This window comes from Lepisosteus oculatus, chromosome 3 (assembly GCF_040954835.1).
Source record: "Lepisosteus oculatus isolate fLepOcu1 chromosome 3, fLepOcu1.hap2, whole genome shotgun sequence".
Taxonomy (NCBI): domain Eukaryota; kingdom Metazoa; phylum Chordata; class Actinopteri; order Semionotiformes; family Lepisosteidae; genus Lepisosteus; species Lepisosteus oculatus.
The window spans coordinates 67156645-67175679 of record NC_090698.1 but is presented as its reverse complement, the minus strand read 5'-3'; the positions used below and the strand labels follow the sequence as shown (position 1 = coordinate 67175679).

Sequence of the window (19035 nt, the reverse complement as noted above, 5' to 3'; positions counted from 1 at the left end):
AATAGAAAGATAAATACAAAAAAAAACAGGAAAACAGATTTAACTAAAAGCTAAATTAAAAAGTCATGTTTTTTAAAACAGTGTACTGAGCTTGACGGCCTAATATTGGTAACGAGTTCCGCTATTTCTGTATTTCACACGTGGTATTTGCAGATCTCATACGTAGTGCAATTACTCTTAACGTTCTCTGGTGTGTCTAATAGCTCTAAGTGTTATAAACTAGGGGTGTAACCCCGGTTTCCTGGCTAAATTTCCCATTGATCCTTACCAATCATGGCCTCCTAATAATCCCCCTCTATGAATGGGCTTCATCACTCTGCTCTCCTCCCCACTGATAGCTGATGTGTGGTGAGTGTACTATGTGAGAGAATGTCACATCATCCAGGTGGATGCTGCACATTGGTGGTGGTGGAGGGGAGTCCCCATTACCTGTAAAGCACTTTGAGTGGAGTGTCCAGAAAAGTGTTATATAAGTGTAAGCAATTATTATTATTATAAATGTACTTAAAACACTGAAGCTATTGAAGCTATTCAGAAGTGAAAACAGGTTAAAGCCCAATACCAACAGGGCCAGAGTGATGTTGTTGTGCACAAATGCGCTTAGCATGAGATAACGCCCCAAAGGTCTACGACCCTCAAGCAGATTCACCCTCAGAAACTCGGTGGCACGTTTGAGTTCTAGAAATGTTTGAATAAATGTTTCAATAAAAAAAAGATGTAAATGTATACAGTACGCAAGAGGAATCAAGGAGAGAAAGGCCTGTATTCAGTACAATCGAGAGAAAAATACTTTAATACATTAATGTTTTAAAAATAAAAGTGTGCGTCAGTGTTAAAATACAAATTGCGAACTTTTTTCTGTTATTCTAATGACACTTTTGGTTGAAGTCCACATTATCCCATGACATGCATGTTGATAAACAGGTTGCAGCATAGCTGCGGTTTAAATACAGGAAGCATACAGCATATACAGAATCGGCCGGGAGCTGTGCACATTTCACTCTAAGAGGTTGTTTTTATTCCTTCATTTTTTTGGTTGGCTTGTTTGAAAATTGTTTTTAAACGTATTACTGAACTCTACCAACGTATAGAAAGGAAAGCCACCAACTGAAGTGGCAGAAAGAGATGGAATTGCTAATGGATAAGAGGGCTGTGGTCAGGAACTGAAACTACACCTCCACACCTTCCTCAACCACAATGGTAAGGTAAACCCAAATGCTTTCAACAATGGATGCCAGAAGCCATATCACCCTACAATTCCCAACTGGTGACCCATTGAAGCTCAGAAGGCGTGAGCTCAGTCAGTACCTGGATGGGAGACCTCCTGGGAAAACCTAAGGCTATTGCTGGAAGAGGTGTTAGTGGGGCCAGTAGAGGGCGCACACCCTGCTGCCTGGGTGGGTCCTAATGCCCCAGTATAGTGATGAGGACACTATAGTGTAAAATAGCGCTGTCCTTTCGATGAGACATAAAACCAAGGTCCCGACTCTCTGTGGTCATTACAAAACCCAGGGTGTTTCTCAAAAAGAGTAGGGATGTTACCCTGGTGTCCTGGCCAAATTTCCCACTGGCCTTTACCCATCATGGCCTCCTAACAATCCCCATCTATGAACTAGCTTCATCACTCTGTTCTCCTCCCCACAGTGAGTGTTGTGAGGTGAGCGTACTGGTGCACTATGCCTGCTGTCGCATCATCCAGGTGGGGCTGCACACTGGTGGTAGTGGTGGAGGGACCCATCCAGAAAAGCGCTATATAAGTGTAAGGAATTATAATTATGACATGATTGTAATGATCTTCAAAAGTGCAGCCCTGACTATGGAGATTATACAGGGATCTCTCTGCTGCCCGTCTGCCAGGCCCGAAAAAAAAAAAGTAGTCTTTCCTGTTTCTGTATCTTGTTCCTGTTGAATTCCAAAATCTCAGTGTGCATGTAGACCTGTAATAGTCACTCTGCATTGAACCACAGGAAAAATGCCAGGAGCAATGTGTACCTCTCTACTTAGAATTGTTTGCTTTGGCAAAGACTGTGAATCTCAAGCCACTTGGAAGAGTGGTTCCCAATGGGGTTCTGGTGACCCACACACCTGTTAGGTATTGCTCCAGCTGAACCCTTCATTGACTCAGTAAGATTAGGATTGTTTCCCAGCTCTTACACATGTTGGAGCTTTAACTGTTGTATTTTGTCAGTGAAATAAAATCTCAAACTTGTGACTGGAAACAAAATGGTAATATTTAAATGAAGCAACTTCTTATCTTAAGGCTTCAATTATCTATTGAAGGTGAGCTGGAATGAAAAGCAGTACTGTAGGTGTGCGGGTCACCAGGACCAGGACTGGGCACCACTGCTCTGGTATTGTTTTGGCATGCCCCTTCTGGATGCTTTTAGTGCGATTCTGACAATTTATGAATGACCCCGTTTGTGGAAGACACCCCAAACAAAAGTGATTTGCCAAAAATATTTTTGTAAAATACATTTAATTGACTGGATGATGTTGTTTGGCCGTGAAGACCTGAAGGCTATAAAAACAAAGGTTTTTCTTTAAATAAATAAAGGCAACGAGGTCAGAAGGAAGGCGTTTTCTACCTCATATTGTAATATTAGTATTCAAAACACAGGCAGCATTCATTTCATGAAGTTCACTGTGTGACGTGCTACAAAACAAGTCATGTCTGTTTACGCGAGTAAGCAAGCACAGAAAATGACTTGGTGGTGATTACACAGGGAAAGCACATTGGTACAGAGGGATCTGTACCCTCTCACTTCCAACTTGAAATTAACAGGAAAATGATACTTTATACTTTGGTCTTTACAGTGCCAACATAATTGGTTTTAAGAAATTCCAAACCAGAGTTAACTGTATACTTACACAAACTGTACAGAACACAATTCCACACTTATTTAAGTACTAAGAAATCAGGTAGTTCATTTTAAAAATCTACTGTGAATCTATATCTAGTTCAAACAGTGAATTCAAAGTTTCTAAATCTGCTTTGCAATAGTAGAAGATTGGTCTGCCAGAGGGCATTTTTGCACTACACAACAAAATAGTGCAGCCTAGATGAACAAACTGGAGTCAATCTTATATAATCACATTGAAGAAATCGAAAAGTTAAGGTTTTCCATACAAAAAAAAGTATTTATAAGCTTAACTGAAAAATGTGACGGTTACATGACTAGATAAAACACTATAAAGGATTTCATTTAAAATACAGGAAGATATTCTGTACAATATAAAACACAGACAATTCCAAAATGAGAGTTGACATTTAACACCCCAGGAGACTTAAATGCAAACTTACAATATTTATGCCTGCAACTAACAAAGATATTTACACAACCTGCTAGCTAGGAAAGACTTTCCTTTTTGAGGATCCGAACAAGGAAATGAATATAACAGTTGTAGTACATATTTGGCAGCTGCTAGTTTGGGGTTTTGGCTTGAACAGAAATAAAACTGCATTACAGATCAGCTTTCTTTAAGCATCAGTCAAAGCTTTACGAAATGAGCAAAGTCAGGACGCAGCTGAGCCACAGTTGACCTATCAAGAAAATCAAAGATCGTGGGGCCAGGTGTTGCCAAGCTTTATGCATAATTTCTTCACAGTCCCTTTTTCCTCATATAGCTGCCGATCAATCAACTAACTCCACACAAGGAACTCCTCAAATAAACTCTACTGAGTTGAAGGGAGTGGAAAATAACCAGTATAGTCAAGCAATCCGCACTGTGGTTGATGGGCTCACAAACACACAAAAAAATGCATTTTCAAAGCAAAAAGTTAAACTGAATCAACACAGTTAAAATACTAGAAATAAAATCTCAATTCCACCTTTTTTTTAACTATAGCCATCATTCCAGTCCATAACTTTGTCATACTCCTGAATTTTCTGCTTTATGTGCGACAGCTTATTCTTCAAATATTCACAGCGTTCTTTCTTCTCCAAAAACTTCGGGTCCTGCAAGAAACATAATACAACCTTTTAAGCACGTAGTAAAAATACAACCACTACGAATACTACCCCCCACACAGCCACTACTATTGCTGATGCTACACATAAGCAAAAGGAATTGTAATTTTTAAATGCTTTTTCCTTTTGACATACTCAACAATGTAATCCCCAGTTTCCGAAACTGCCAATTACCAGTAGTTACCCTCCAACCTTACCCAGCCTGAGTCACATCATCTAATGTGCTCATGGAAACGGTAACGATGCCCAGACTTGGGAACACCCAACAGCTGTACAAGGTCACGGGGCACCCTGGCTGAGATGAGTACACAAGTACAGATAACATACCTGTACCTGTGGCTTGCGGGCTCTGAGCCTCCTGCTGTAAAGAGGCCTTTTACAGACTAAACCACTCAGGTTGGAAAGTGGCGAGACTGAAACACCTATAACAACTGTGACACTGCAGCTTGACATTCTTTAATGCCCAATTTTAGTATAAGGTTCGGGGGTCTCTAGGGACTGAAACTAGAAAGGCACCTCTTGTCCCCAAGGTGGGGAAGGGGTTGGTTCAGCCTGGCAGTCCACACATCACCAGTTTTAGCTGACCATGAAGACCACAGTTCACAGCCAGAACGCGTCTGACTTGATTTGCAGCAGCATCGTGTGACCTACAGGCCTCCTCTGGGTTTGTAGTGTCATTAGTGAATGGGCACAACCCCTCCAGTCACTGCTACCTGTGCTGTAGAAGCTGTGGTACTAAAAACAGCAGATGACTCTGATAGCACATAGTGTAGGGGACAGTGTGCATGGTCTTCTTTCCCCAAGGGGCAATGTGAGGATTAACGTGGGCAATACACTTCTTCAATACTTTTGTCCCATGCTCATTTTCTGTGATGCATGTCTCATTACTGGTATTGAATGTGATCACTTCGGGTTTCTCCATTTTCTATGCAAACCACTCCAGTTAAAGCTTGTGGTTTTGAAAGCTGAATGGCAAAGAATAACAACTAGAAGCAAATCAAAGCTCCACTACGTGGCATTGATGACACTAAAGTACTGTGAAAAGTTCTTCCTTACATGTCTCTCTCTAACAAGGCTTAGGAACTCGACTGACAAAGATGTGTTTCTCTGCAGTATGTTTATCCTACTGTAAACCACAGCAGGAAAACAGAGTAAAGAGGTAACACAATGAAACTGAATAAGAGGAAGATGAGAGACTTGAATTCCTTGAAAGTGGGAACAAACTAATCTGAGAAAGCGACACTTGAAGGCAAGCTTGAAAATGTAATGCCAATTTTAAAAAAGACCTAATTATTCTAGTCGGTTGTATCCTGACATATAAATTCTTACAAAGATAATACAGGGTATGATTGTAAAATAAAGTATATGTGAATTTTATTTTCGTTTATATAAATGTGTAGCCTTTGCCCTTCGTTGTCCATAACTCATAGAAGGGTATTACAACAAGACAAAAAATTCCACGGCTACCCCAATCTGCTCTTCCTGGATGTATGCCTGTATAATGCTCTGTGTGAGCCTTTCTCTAACTGCAAATCAAGTAGTTTGCAAAGCTCACATCTCCAAACTTACATTTTTCTTCATCTGAAATTCCTGCTGAATTTTCATAAGCCGGTCGCGCTCCTAAAAAAAAAAACGGTGCTTTATTGAAAGTTTTGTAATAAAGCAGGTTTCCTTTGTGGAAGATCAGCTGAAGTATAAATTACATCAGTTAAAAAAAAAAGAAAACTACAAAATGCTGCAGTACAAACCCCAAACTACTTCAATTGTTCATTTATGAAAAAGACAAGTTAGAAACTATACTTCCAAGTCTAAAATAAAAAAAGAAGACCAGAGACCACTAATGTTGGAGATATTTATAAGTCAATGTGGACTGCATTGTGGGAGGAAAAAAATCATACAACAAGAAAGGGCTTTCTTTTGACAACATTTACTAGGAGCATAAAAAAATTGAATACACCCCCACAATCAAGCCAGACAGATGATAATAGTCTTTTTACTGACCACCTGGTTTCCTGGGTACTGGGGCAGATTTGCCAGCATAGCGTCCATCTCATCGAACTTCTTCAACGAAGCCTGCACCTCCGAATGCAGTTCTTTGTACTCGGCATACTGGTCATTGAAAACAGCTTTATAGCGATCACGCTCCTCGTCGGACCGGATTGCAGGATATTTACTGGGAAGAAGGACAGTTTTAGTCACGATTTTAATGCAATCTATTGCGAACAGAAGGAAAGAGTGAAACAGAAGCTATTCACGGAGCTCTTCACCATGTGGTCTGCTAGTTGGAAATCATTATTTTCCATACAATTAAAATGTAAGCATTGAGCATATTTAGTTCTTCAAAATGACAGCCCCAATTCATAGCTCCAACTTAAATTGTTGATGTGCCAATGGACATCTTCACTCTTCAAGTAATGCAAAAGGTAAGAACATAAAGCACTACAAAATATAACTATGATTTTCAACAAACTGAGAGTAAATCTGTGTTTCAAAGTGTCTTAAACGATCAATTTTGGCATCTTTTCAGCACTGTGCCTATATCCTCTATGTTCTTTAAATCCTTGTCAGTCTGATTTTGTTTTCTGTGAAGTCACACTCAGGCACTTTCTAGAAATTCACACTGTTCTGCTATTAAAGTCATCAAGAAATCAAGAAAATGACAATGGATGCTAAAACCACATTCTGAGACGTTTAATGGTAACTGTGCCCTTAAAAGGGAATGATTTAGGGGCTCTAAGACAAATCCTACATAAGCAGGACTAAGAAAACAGTTGATTGTTCAGTTGACTACTCGGGCTAAAACAGAAAAAAACATAACGCCCGAGGTTGAAACTCCTGATTTTGAAACACTGGGCTGAAGAACAGTTTCATACCAATTCCCATACATTTTACTTATACCTTCTCTTGCTTCAGGAAATAGGAAACACACCCTTTCCCCACACAAATACTGCTAGAGAACTGTACAGAAAGGATCAGTAATTAGATTCCACTTACGCAACGTAGTCCGGCATCACTATGGGCTTGGGAATGTGTCCTGAAGGAATGTGCCCTGTATAGACCTCAGGCTTCATCACTACTGGTACCCCGCTTGGTTCTGGTGCTCCTGTACCTGCAACAACCTGGCCAGTAACCGCAGATCAGTAACAAGAAAAGGGCCACACCAGAGTTTCTGCAACATCTCTTATTACTCATATCTTACTTCCCTAAGATGTGAAGCACTTAAGTAAGCAAAGACTGTGTATTTTGTGATAGAGACAGGCACAATCTCCTGTTTAAAGGAGCAAAAACTAATATCTAACAAACAGCAGAATATATACAGCGATAAGACCTCAGGCTCTATTATCAGAAGAATCAATGAGCTGCTTCAAATATAATCTCTTTCACAAACACTCAGTTTGTTATCTTTTACATTGGCAGATAGCAGAAACCACTGATTTGGATCCTTCTGGAGGTCAGACTGTTCGGGCATTTATTCCTCTCGCTAAATGACATCTTACATCTTTCCACCTTATCTTAACGAATACAAAGCAGAGTGATAAAGTATGACCGTATCATTATCAAAGCTCATTTAAAGACCCGATCTTGTAACTTCAAATGTACTTTTTTGGGATAACTGTTAAACAACAGTAATTCTCAAAGAAGCAATTCTGAATCGAGTGGAAATTTGAGCTATCGAGTAATTCGTTACAAAATGCATCTCAGTACAAACTACCGTAAATCCTCCACACTGACGTCATATTATGTGGAAAAAAAAGCAAAATATTTACCAGGGATCTTGGCGCAGATGCAGTTGTTTTTGTCTAAATAAAGGACACAAAAGCATACTATTAAAAGCACATCACAAACAAGTGTCAACTGTATTAAGAGATATCCATAGTTATGCATAATTATACAGAATCTCTACCTCACTAAGGAGTGAGAATCATTACCTAATTTGCAACAATTTAAATCACATTCCAAGTGCTTGAACAGCAACTCCACATTATTTTCTCTCACAAATATACCTTTCCAATAATCAATTATTTTATCCCTGAACGAATGCCAACTGCCCAATGAGCCTGTCTCTCAGAAGACCCAGGCTCACACCCAGTGAAGCACAACAGCCTGATCTACCGCCTTAATCTGGAACAGACCCAGTGGGGACGTAGCATGCTTTGTCTTGCTTGTAAGAACACAGCACACAGCTGCAGGCTTCTGATAAGCAAAACAGAGCAACAATTTTCATGCAATCAATCAAATCACTATTTAGTTAAGTACTAAATTAAGCATTTACAAAACTAATAATATTAAAGAGCAAACATGCATTTCTGTCATAATTTTCAAAATAGTGCACCCTGTTCTGATAGCACAACTTGGTATAGCCATTAAGGAGGCCCAGTCAGAAAAGAAAAGAGCTATACAAGTGTAAGAAATAATTATTATTAAACTTCCTATAACACACAGAAACCCACACAAGCCCAGGTACAAACCACAGGGTCTGCGGGGTTCACTGCATCTTGATATGTAGTCAGATCACTGCTGCGGAGAAACCTCACCTCCAGATTCAGACTCTCCTTGTACCTCCGGGCTGCCTCGTGCCTCCACAGCTTCAGGCACACGATGGCACTGATCAGGTACACGACCGTATTGACGAACAGGAAGATCAGGGCCGCGGTCTGCCCGGCTTCCACGCGGCAGAAGGCCCCGTTGATGCCGTTGTTGAAGACGGGGTAGGAGCACAGCCCCCCGCGGGTGGTGTCCCGTGCGTAAACGATGCCGGCCGCCAGGTACAGGACGAAGAGGGCGATGTTGATGATGAACTCGGTCAGCGGCCACCAGCTGGAGTCCAGAAGGATGGTACGGTAGTACATAGTCATGCCGAGTACCAGCAGGATCACCGTTATCACCCAAGCCAGCCCGGCCACCACCAGGATGAAGGGAGTCTGGGGCCCGTTGTAGTACATCGAGGCCCCTCCACCGGGCGCCATGTAGCCATACATCTGCTGCTGCGCGTAGCCGAACATGTTGTACCACTCGTTGTCCTTGTGGACGTAGGCGCACACACAGGCGAAGACGGCCGCCCCCAGCAGCAGCTCCACGCAGCCCAGGATCCTCAGCAGGCCTGCCCAGGACTTCATGTAGGAGTATTTCATGTGGTACAGCTCCACCTTCTCGCTGTACGTCATGGCCGTGTGCTGGGTCCGCCCATCGAACGAGTCCGGGGCGTCGAGGGGGAGCATAGCCTCCCTCTCCTTGCGGGAGTTGTAGCTGCCCCCCGAGCCCCCGTACGGATCCCGGTACGAGCCCGGGACGGAGGGGGAGTGCGGCGGGGAGCACTGGACCCCCTGGGCGGGGGGGTCGTCCGCCGAGCCGGGCCGGGACTCCGGTTTCGCCTTGCTGCTCTTGCCGCTGCCCCGGAAGAAGTTCTTCCAGGAGTCGGGGATGAAGCGGTGGACCGGCTTGATGTCCAGCTGATCCACGTGCTCCTCGCTGTCGCTGGGGTAGAACTCGGGCCCCACGGGGGGCTGGGCGGGCAGGGGAGGGGGCGGCAGGGGGTCGGAGCTGGAGGCCAGCGTGGTTCCCCGCAGGTCCTCCAGCGGCCGAGGGGGGGCGTCCACCCTCGCAAGGGAGCCCAGGGGCACCTGGTCGTAGTGCGGACCTCGAACCCGATCAAAGCGGGCCGACGACTCTCCTCCAGAAGACATGTGGAATACTCTCTTGCCCTGGAGAGGAGAGGAGGAAGGGAGAAAAGTGGAAATAGAGCAGAGCTATCAATAACCAAGGGGTGAAACAAGGTTTAAGCTACAAAGAAACAAGTAAAGGTTTATTCCATGCTGAAAAGAGAAGAAAAGAAACACAATGTTTCGGCCGTGGAGTCTTCTTCAGCTGTGGAGCCTTCACCCGAAGAAGACTCCACAGCCTAAACCTTGTTTCTTTTCTTCTCTTTTCAGCATGGAATAAACCTTTACTTGTTCCTTTGCGGCCTACGCTTCCTAACGCACCTACCTACTTGAACTACTTAGGTTTAAGCTTGCTGCAATACTTATCTTTTAATTTTAATTATGAAATTATCTAGCTCTAATATTGTTATTAACTGAACAATTTGTCCAGGTTTTGATTTCTGGAACTAAATGCATTATTTCTACCTGTCCGAGAGAGAGTCTCTTTGACCAAAAGGTCAGCTTCCCAAAGAGGAACTACTGTAAACAAACTGAAATTATGCACAGAGCTCCTTTCAACAGCACACATATGCTACAGAATCAATTAAAGTACAAGGCATTGGTTCTGTCTGTTTTATCTAACCTTGCTCTTCATGTACAGTATGGGTGCAGAACATTCATTTACACACAAAATCATAACTTGTAAGAAGTAGAATAATTTTCTATGCATAAATATAAACACTAATATTTCAAGCTATCATATCACTAATAGATAAGTTTCTACAACAATTTAAGCATTTTATACAGCTCCTTCTGTAACATTTCTGCAAAGAACATGCAGGACAGTGTCATTACAAAGACAGAGACGGTCAATTATGCTAATATTGGTACCCATTGCTAGTCTGAAACTAGATGTGAGTGAATGTACATGAAAATAAAAGCACAAGAGTGTCCAGTCAGTTACACAATTTCTTCACAGCAGCTTAACTCCCAATATATTCATTCTCAACTTTAAAATATTATCAATGCTGTCTCCATGCTTAAAAACATGACCAATGCTCAAAACCAAATGTCCTTTATTTCCTGCAAGATGGAAAGAAGATGCATAAGAAGGTGGTCGTTTGTATTTTCACCTCCCAATGCAAGGGCAGTACAAGTTGATGTGGCCAACTTTTACTCCTGATCTGAATGCAGTAGAACATCTGTGAGATCACCTCACCAATGCTTTTAACAGACTATACTTACTGCTGTCTATCCCAGGGGATTAAGCCTATGAGTCAACCTTGCCACCACTGGGTTTATGCTCAGGGAAGTCATAACTGATTCTATATGTGTATGTGGTAGAGTGCAATGCTTTCATTTTGACGGTGTGTCATACTCAAAATGGAAAAATCAACATGAATCTTTGACCCGCAGTGCTGCTCACAATTTCTGTGATTGTTTGGTATACATAAAACTTACCAAGAGGCATTTAAAGTGCAACACATTCTTTTGTCTTCAATATTCATGTTGCTGAATATTTGAATACTCGAGTTATGCACATCAGTTTATATTCAGGGTAAGTAAGGAGTTAGGGTATATTCTGTGGTCACTGTTGCTTTAAAGCAGGTGAAAAGGAAGTAAGGTAGTTTGTATATAGGGGTAAATCTGGAGCCAGACAAAGTTCAAGGTTTTTAAATAAACATCATTTGTTGAAATGGAAAATCAGTTTAGACGTACATAGACTTTTAAATACCAATTTGTATAGTCCAAGAAACTTTAACAAAGCACACATTTTTTTCATTTTTTAAGTCTCAGGACAGATAATAAAATGTTTGCTGCTTAAACGTTTGTTTTGGTATGGCTTCAGATTCATAGCAAGAGTTTTCTTGGTTCAGTAATATTTGCCTTATTGTACACTGCATGTATACCGTAAAACAAATGTTTTCATTTGCAAAAGCCTAAATTTGCAAACCATTGTGAACTTTTGGACAAAACACGGTTAGATGCTCAGAAACCACATATCCCTTTTAGGTGTGAAACTTTCCTGTACATCTGTTCAAAACACCTAATCTTCATCTTTACTAATGAAGATTTAAAATCACCCAAGCCCTCTGTACTATGCTGTCCTTATCCCCTTATGCCTCTTACAAAAACCTGCCGAATTACACACTGTGAAATCAGCTTTTTATTTTCCAGCTCTAGAGAAAGAGCATCGGAAGACAAAATATGTTGGAGTGGAATTCAAAGAAATGGTTAAGTGGGTTTGTTTTAAAGAGTTTGGATTTGATTTATTACCTTGTTTATATGCAGCAAAACCTACATTACCTTGCAGTTAGTTAGAAAAAGAGTTTTCCTAACACACCATGAACCTACAAAGAGAAGAGGAGAAAGGTTAAGGTCACATCTTACCAAGTATCCACAGTCCGGCTATTGTGTGATGACTAGTGTGTTCTGTATTATCTTTAAAAGCCACATGAGTTTTTAACTCCTTCAGGAGCTGCCAATCAGAACCAGCAAAGACTTTAAATCAGGGTGATACTCAAATAAACCCTAGGGGACAGTGAATAAGTCTTCTAAAGTAACATTTGGCAGCTGATGATTTGTGGTGATCAGAATTAGTGAAAATACTTTGAAATACCTATTTTGCAACATTACACACTAAAATGTAAAAACTAAATTTTCCACATCTAACACTCCACTTTTACTAGAAGTTTAACATCTACTATACAGACTTCAGAAAATCTGTTGTGTGCATTTACTCTTATTTGAACACTAACGTCTGTCTTTAATTCTTACGTATTAATATAAATTAGTATATCTAAGAAACCAGATCATCCTAAACCCACTAGCAGTAGCTTTCTTTACAAAATGTTATACTGAGCTTGATTTTGTGTAATCTGATAACCAAAGCTGCTTAATTGCTTAGGGCCTAACAATTAAACAAAACACTTCCATTCAAAAACGGACCGCGGACATTATATAACAGGCAGAAGTATAAATATTCTCAAAAGGAAACACACCAGCTATCCCAAAAGTCCTGGCGGTTTTGTAGTTCTGCTATTTACCACGACTTGTGAGTGCGCTTTATATGGACACTTCCCAGTACGTAAAGGAGGAATAAACAACTGTTATACTGTACAACATTTAACTAACTAGCGAAATGGCATCAACACGATACCGTACTACTGTACCATTGACATACTGTAGATTTAAGTCTCTCCGACTGCAGTCCGCATTCCTGAGTTTCAGCACTTAAATAATTCAGGATCCAGTATTTGATGACTTCACGACACTGCCCGACGAAAGACATAAAACTCATAAAGTCACCCCCCTTCGATAGCTAGGCTAAAACCCGAAAAACGAAAGAAAACAAACCGTGGAAAGAGTTTCGACAGGATTGCACGGCGACCTGGCATCGACGGCGCGTCCAACAGGTCGCAAACTCCCCCCCACCAAAAAAAACACAGGGAAATCCGCACATTTTAAGACACAATCTTCCGCCGTTTGCCTCCAGGATATTCCGCACACAAAGCACTAGGTATATCAGACCGTCACGAAAATGAATATTCCGGGCGCTGCCTCACCCAGTAAAACAAAAGCGTACTCTTACCTGCGTCGTTCACTCGCTCCCCGACTTCTCCCAAGACCACGGTCTCCAGGAGCCCCACCACGTGACCTGCCCTTCCCCGAGAGTGACGTCAGCCCTCGAACATCCTGCTGCGAGCTTACCTGAGCGAAGACCGCCCGCGCGCGGGAGGGAGGGAGGGAGGCTGAGACAGGTCGGGGAAACTGGTCATTAACTGGAGGACGAGTGTGATAGCACAACAGGTGCAGTGCTGTTACCGGAGAGGTTACAGGCCAGATACTATGGGGAGAGAAAGCGTGCGTTTTTTTTTAATACTTCAGTTATTCATTCATTAGTGTTGCTCTATCAGAGATTAACAAATGGGGCTAGTTCTCCTTTAGAAAATAATAATAATAATAATAATAATAATAATAATAATAAACTTTATTTTATATAACGCCTTTAAAGGTGGCTTCCCAAAGCGCTTTACAGGTTGAGAACAACAATAAATAAGAAGAATACACAAGATAAAACACAATTACAATATACAGAGGAGACCGTGGATGGTGGTACTAAGAAAAGCAGAGGGGTGAAGAATGGAACCAGTTTTATAGGAGACTGTTTTGAAGCAAATTCAGACCGACCTCTTTTGTTTCAACAAGTTCCTCAAGTTCAAGTGTATTTGTCATTCCAGCCATATAGAAGTATACACAGAGGAGCGAGATATCGTTCTCCAGGTCTACAGTGCGAATACAGACAAGACACTGACAAGACAATGCTAGATAGACAATGTAAACAGACATTTCTGACAGGTTACAGGGGACATAAAGTGCAATGTGCATAGTGCAATTTACTTTACAGTGAATTCCTTCGTAATGTTGATCTGTTTTGCAAAGGGTCATAATTCTATTCTCTCAATAAATGTTCCTGATTTCCTTTATATTTCCTGTTTCCCTGGTTACCATTGTAATCGCTTTTCGCCTCGTTTCCGTGCCACAAGAAGCTTTCTTTTTTCCGAGATCAAAAAGGAGCTCCCTATGTGTTTTTTTTGCCTTGTGAAATGTTGTCATTTATTGGAATCCTGTCAGATATAATTTTAGTGTTGTCATATTTCACTGCTGAAAGGGGAACGTTAACAAAAGAAATGAATAAACTGAAACAAAATGATACTTTATTTTTAAATTAATCTTAGTTTTCTAATATCTCTTTGGGAGATATATATGTTCAGTGGCTTGATACCCCTCTGTCACCAGGTCTAAATTATGAGCTGCTAATAATTAAGAGCTGTTAAATAAGTTGAGACCCAATACATTTAAAGAGTAAATAATGCAAGTCAAGAGCACAGCCATAACCAAACTCTCAGCTGTTTCAACTCTCAGCAGTGCAAAAAGTCTGTCTCAGTATGTGTGCAGGCATGACCAGGCAGACTGAACGATTTAATACAAAATACAGTGTTTGAACAGGTAAGTCACAGCATGTTTTGGAAAGGTCTTTGTCCCGTGTCTTGGAGCAATATTTCTGCTGATGGCAGTGCACTGAAACACAGTTTTGGATACAGATACAAGCCAGTATCACTGAAGATGAAAGACCTGTTAGTCTGGAAATCCAGATACTGTATGACGTAGCGGTATCCAAACTGGGGGGGGGGGGGGGGGGATGAATTTAAGTAGCAAATAAATTAGTTAATGAAGGGAATTTAAATGTTTGTTTTAGCAATTCACAATAGACAATAATAGACAAGAGATGTGTGTTAGTAAGTCACCAACTGTGGTGAGTTATTCAGACATACTCCACCAGTGGCGAAGACGTTTCAGCTCGGATCCTCAGCTTATTATTACACAGCGTCACCAGATTGTGGCCAGATGCTCTTGAAACAAAACGAGGCAGGGGGGTTTGTCCCCGAGTCCCTCCTGTGTCTGCACCTGGCCCTCGTGGTCAGGACCACGGAGAGCTGTGCTCACTGGATCAAACGTGTGCGAGAGCTGGGCTGTGTGTGATGGGTAGAGTGATCCTTCATAACCAATCAACGCATCGCTCTGTGGCCCTCTCCTTGTGAGGCAGTCCGCTGTCTTGTAACAGAACAGCCCAGCCTGTGGTCCGGGTTTCTCCCTATTATTACACGCGAGGGTCATCCCTAACTTTGTGAAGTGGTGACGAAAGAGTGGGGGTGCAAGACAGCAATGCTGAAAAATAAAACTGTCTGCTCCTCCCCCAGAAAGCGGGATTGTATGTAACAGCCTGTGGTATCTCAGGGGATTCCAAAATGTTTCCCAGGTGGGAGGGAAGTCACTTAGTGTGCTCCAGGTATCTGCCACCAGAAGGTCACCCTGCCATCAAAATAGAGCAGCCCACCCTGTGGTCCAGGATCTCCCTATTATTACATGTGAGGTTCATCCCTAACTTTGTGAAGGGGTGACAAAGGGTGGAGTGGTGGCTCTGTGGCTCAGGATCTGCGCCTGTGAAAGGTTGCCGGTTCAAATCCTGCGGCCGGCAGAGGAATCCTACTCTGTTGGGCCCCTGAGCAAGGCCCTTAACCCCAACATATAAATGGCTGACCCTGTGCTCTGACCCCAAGCTTCTCTCTCCCTGTCTGTGTGTCTCATGGAGACCAAGCTGGGGTCTGTGAAAAGACAAATTCCTAATACAAGAAATTGTAGATGGCTAATAAAGTGATCTTAAAATCAAAGTCAAAGACAACTTACTTGTCACGCCTTTACAGTAGGTTGTTGGGGATTGTTTGTGGTGTGCTTGAAATAACAAGATGTCAAAAAGTAAGATAAAAGAAAAATCCTAAATAACACACATCATATACAAAACAAAATATAATGTTGCATTACAATGAAGATAGAATGCAAAAATGTATTGATACACAATATCATAAATACTTTTATTACGCTGCTGTTTTAAGAGACTGAACCGCCTCAGGGTAGGTGCTTTCTGGAACTGCTCTGTTCAGGATCTGGTGCATCCTAGCCTTCTTCCTGAGGGAAGGAGCTCAAACAGGGGAAACGCTGGGTGGGAGTGGTCACAGATAATCTTCAGAGTTTTTCGATTTAAAAGTGTTGCGTATATGGTGGCGTCAACAGACAGGCCAGTCACAGCCAGTTGTTTTAGAAGCAGTCTGGACCAATCTCTCCAGCTGTTTCCTCTCCTGAGTGGCTGAGCTCCCAAACCAGACCTTCACAGAAAACGTTAACACACTCTCAGTTGTTGCCCTGTAAAAATGGATCATGGCTTCCATTAATCACAAGAGGTTAAAGTTCATTCTTGTCACCTCTGAAATCAAAGATTATTTCTTTGGTATTACTAACATTAAGATGGAAATTATTTTGACTGCACCAGCTCGCCAGAGCATTGACCTCCTTCCTGTTCAGAGACTCATCGTTTTTGATATTAGCTCTGCCATAGTATCATCTGTAAACTTGATTAATTTCACAGTTTCAGAAGTAGATACACAGCTGTTAGTATACAAGGAGTACAGAAGTGGTAACAGGCAGCAGCTTTGTGGGGCACCTGTATTTGAAACCAGTGGCTGTGAGAGATTCTGGTTCACTTTGACCACCTGCCTCCTGCCAGATATAAAATCAGGAAACACAATGGTTGATTTACACCCATGTCAATTGGTTTATGAAAGAGGCTCTAACATGTAAACATGGTAAACATGTTACATTTAGCAAGTACTGCTTTCAGTATCCAGAATTTTTTACTCTTTGTAAACTATCACTCATCATCTGGGGTGCACACAGCCAGTAATTGTAACCTGGAGCCATATTCTGATCAATCCCAGTATACCAATCAGGGGGCCATGATCTCGGAGATCACCAGTCACAGAACCTTGCCAAGATCAATGGGGGGGTTGAGTGTGATGGTCTGAGCAGGGGTGTCTAATCCAGGGGTGGGCAATCCTTGATATCCCATGTGTCTGTGTGTTTTGATTCCAGCTCTTAACGACCTCAATCAGCTCATTATAGGCTTAATTGGACTAATTTAACAGCTTCTCCCAGCTCTTCAGGTGCAGCTGCTTCAAAGAGACTTAAGACACACTGCTGCTGACACACCAGCCTTCCAGGACCAGGAGTGCCCAGCCCTAGTCTAGTTGCTACAGGACTCCCTTTGTAGTGATTAAAGGCAACCTGACTGCAAAGTACTCCATTGATAAGTTCTTGGATTTCATTCACTGCCCATCCTGTGTGCTTATCCTACTCACCTCTGTATGTGTAACAATGGCTTTCTTCTGGGGTGAGAATGCACCAGTTACAGCACCCTGCTCATCAGACTTGAGCCGCATTGAATATGTGGGGAACAATCATCATTGATGAATGAGCAGGATCAGAGTGTAGCATCTAGGGCCCAGGGAGCACTGAGCAGCTGCATGCTCATCCAGGATCTCTAAGCAGAACGGGACAGAACCCCACAAGACAGCACCAACAACGTGTTGCAAAGCACGAGTCACAGATGTATGAATTGTACTGCCCTGTGACTTTCACAGTGGACACTGGCTGATGAGCCTTGTTGATGACAAATGTCAATCTGCAACAATGAATTTATCTGTTCAATAGAATCCCAGTGCACATGCTGCCCAAAAGCTCATCATTTTCCTGATAATAAACCTGTGAATGTGTTACAGCTGTAAATGTTAAGTGTCTTTTGATGCTCAGTATGTAAACTGACACTACCAGAACAGAGGGACAGGTAAACGTTGATTCCACTCGGAAAGGAAAAGAAAAGAGAGACAACGTTTTGGCTGTGGAGACTTCTTCAGGTATCAAAGCTCCACCCCTGAAGAAGGCACCACAGCCGAAACGTTGCGTCTCTTTTCTTCTCCTCCCAGCGGGGAATAAAACTTGACCTGTTCCTTCGCAGCCAACGCGTGCCGAAGCAGCTCCTAGAAGAGTTCAAGTGCAGTTTCCACAGCTTGTTAGCTTGCAGGACCGAACCAGTTCCTCATGCTGTTTCCTCCCATTCAGCTTTGGGAAGTACAGTATTTTCAGCAATTGTTCCCATCATGAGAAATGGCAAAGTCAGCTAAAACAAGTTCTTGTTCGGTGACATGCTTACGTGCGTGCACTGATACAGAAATTAGGTGAAATGATAGTAAAATAATATACAATCATTTCCCTTAAACAAAGGCTCCCTATTGAACTGAGTCTTTTTTTTTTTAAAGATAGAGGCCGGAGGTATGAATTACTTTGACTGTATCCATTCTCCAAGGCATATCTGCTTTCAGGACATGCAATATTAATAGGCAGACTTTGTTCTGTACACACACACTCCCTCAATTTGCAATTGCTTTAAAAGCACTAAATGGGTTTTATACAGATGCAGATTCGGAGTATGACTGCATGTACCTTTACCTTTTTATTCATATGCATAAAAGAGCAACAGATAGTGAGCTTTAACACAGAATGACCAAACACAAGGGTGGGATTTCATGTTATTGGAACACTGTTCTCCAGTCCCTTTAAGGGTTCCAAGTGCTTACAGGTTTCGTTCTTTTATTGTCGGGAGACACATTTCCTGTTCTCAGCAAGATTCCAAAAAAAGATGGCTAGAAGACAGAGGTAAAGCAAGCGAACTAGGTTTTGTACTTTGACATTTTATTGAGATCTGGCTAAATTAACATTTTTTGTAAAGTGGTCAATGCTCATAAATCCACCAGAACTGCCCACCACAGGCCAAGGAGTCATTCAAATGCCAATAACAAGGACTGTTGAACAGAGAATTATGATGGGGGTGGTAACAACGCATAGGACAACTACAAAGATTGAATCCATCCACAAGCGGGAAGGAGGGAGAAGCAAAACTGGAGAGGATACCTGAAGAGCCATCAGCCTAAGGTTATATGGTAACAGGGATATAAGGGATATGTTGCATGGATTTA

General features: G+C 42.0%; 1 protein-coding gene across 3 annotated transcripts; it reads right to left on the bottom strand.

The window, feature by feature from the left end:
* Nucleotides 1-765: 765 nt before the first annotated feature.
* marveld2b (MARVEL domain containing 2b) lies at nucleotides 766-13287 on the bottom strand. 3 transcript variants are annotated; one of them, XM_015361101.2, is made up of 8 exons: nucleotides 13200-13287; nucleotides 11885-11958; nucleotides 8504-9670; nucleotides 7736-7768; nucleotides 6963-7087; nucleotides 5970-6141; nucleotides 5538-5588; nucleotides 766-3956 (listed from the first exon to the last, which is right to left on the bottom strand). In XM_015361101.2, the coding sequence occupies exons 3-8, from the start codon at nucleotides 9650-9652 to the stop codon at nucleotides 3837-3839; spliced, it is 1650 nt and encodes a 549-aa protein (XP_015216587.2). In that variant the 5' UTR covers nucleotides 9653-9670; nucleotides 11885-11958; nucleotides 13200-13287; the 3' UTR covers nucleotides 766-3836. The 3 variants fall into 3 exon arrangements, with proteins under 3 accessions (XP_015216587.2, XP_015216592.2, XP_015216601.2); XM_015361106.2 differs by lacking the exon at nucleotides 13200-13287 and adding an exon at nucleotides 12965-13192; XM_015361115.2 differs by lacking the exon at nucleotides 11885-11958 and having other exon boundaries at nucleotides 13200-13269.
* Between the last annotated feature and the right edge of the window lie 5748 nt (nucleotides 13288-19035).

Coding starts and splice junctions, on each gene's coding strand:
- marveld2b (XM_015361101.2), bottom strand. CDS start 9,652: ATGTCTTCTGGAGGAGAGTCGTCGGCCCGCTTTGATCGGGTTCGAGGT. Junction 6,142..6,962: donor GTGATGCCGGACTACGTTGC/GTAAGTGGAATC, acceptor CCTTCTTCCCAG/TAAATATCCTGCAATCCGGT. Junction 3,957..5,537: donor AATTTCAGATGAAGAAAAAT/GTAAGTTTGGAG, acceptor TGTTTCTTGCAG/GACCCGAAGTTTTTGGAGAA.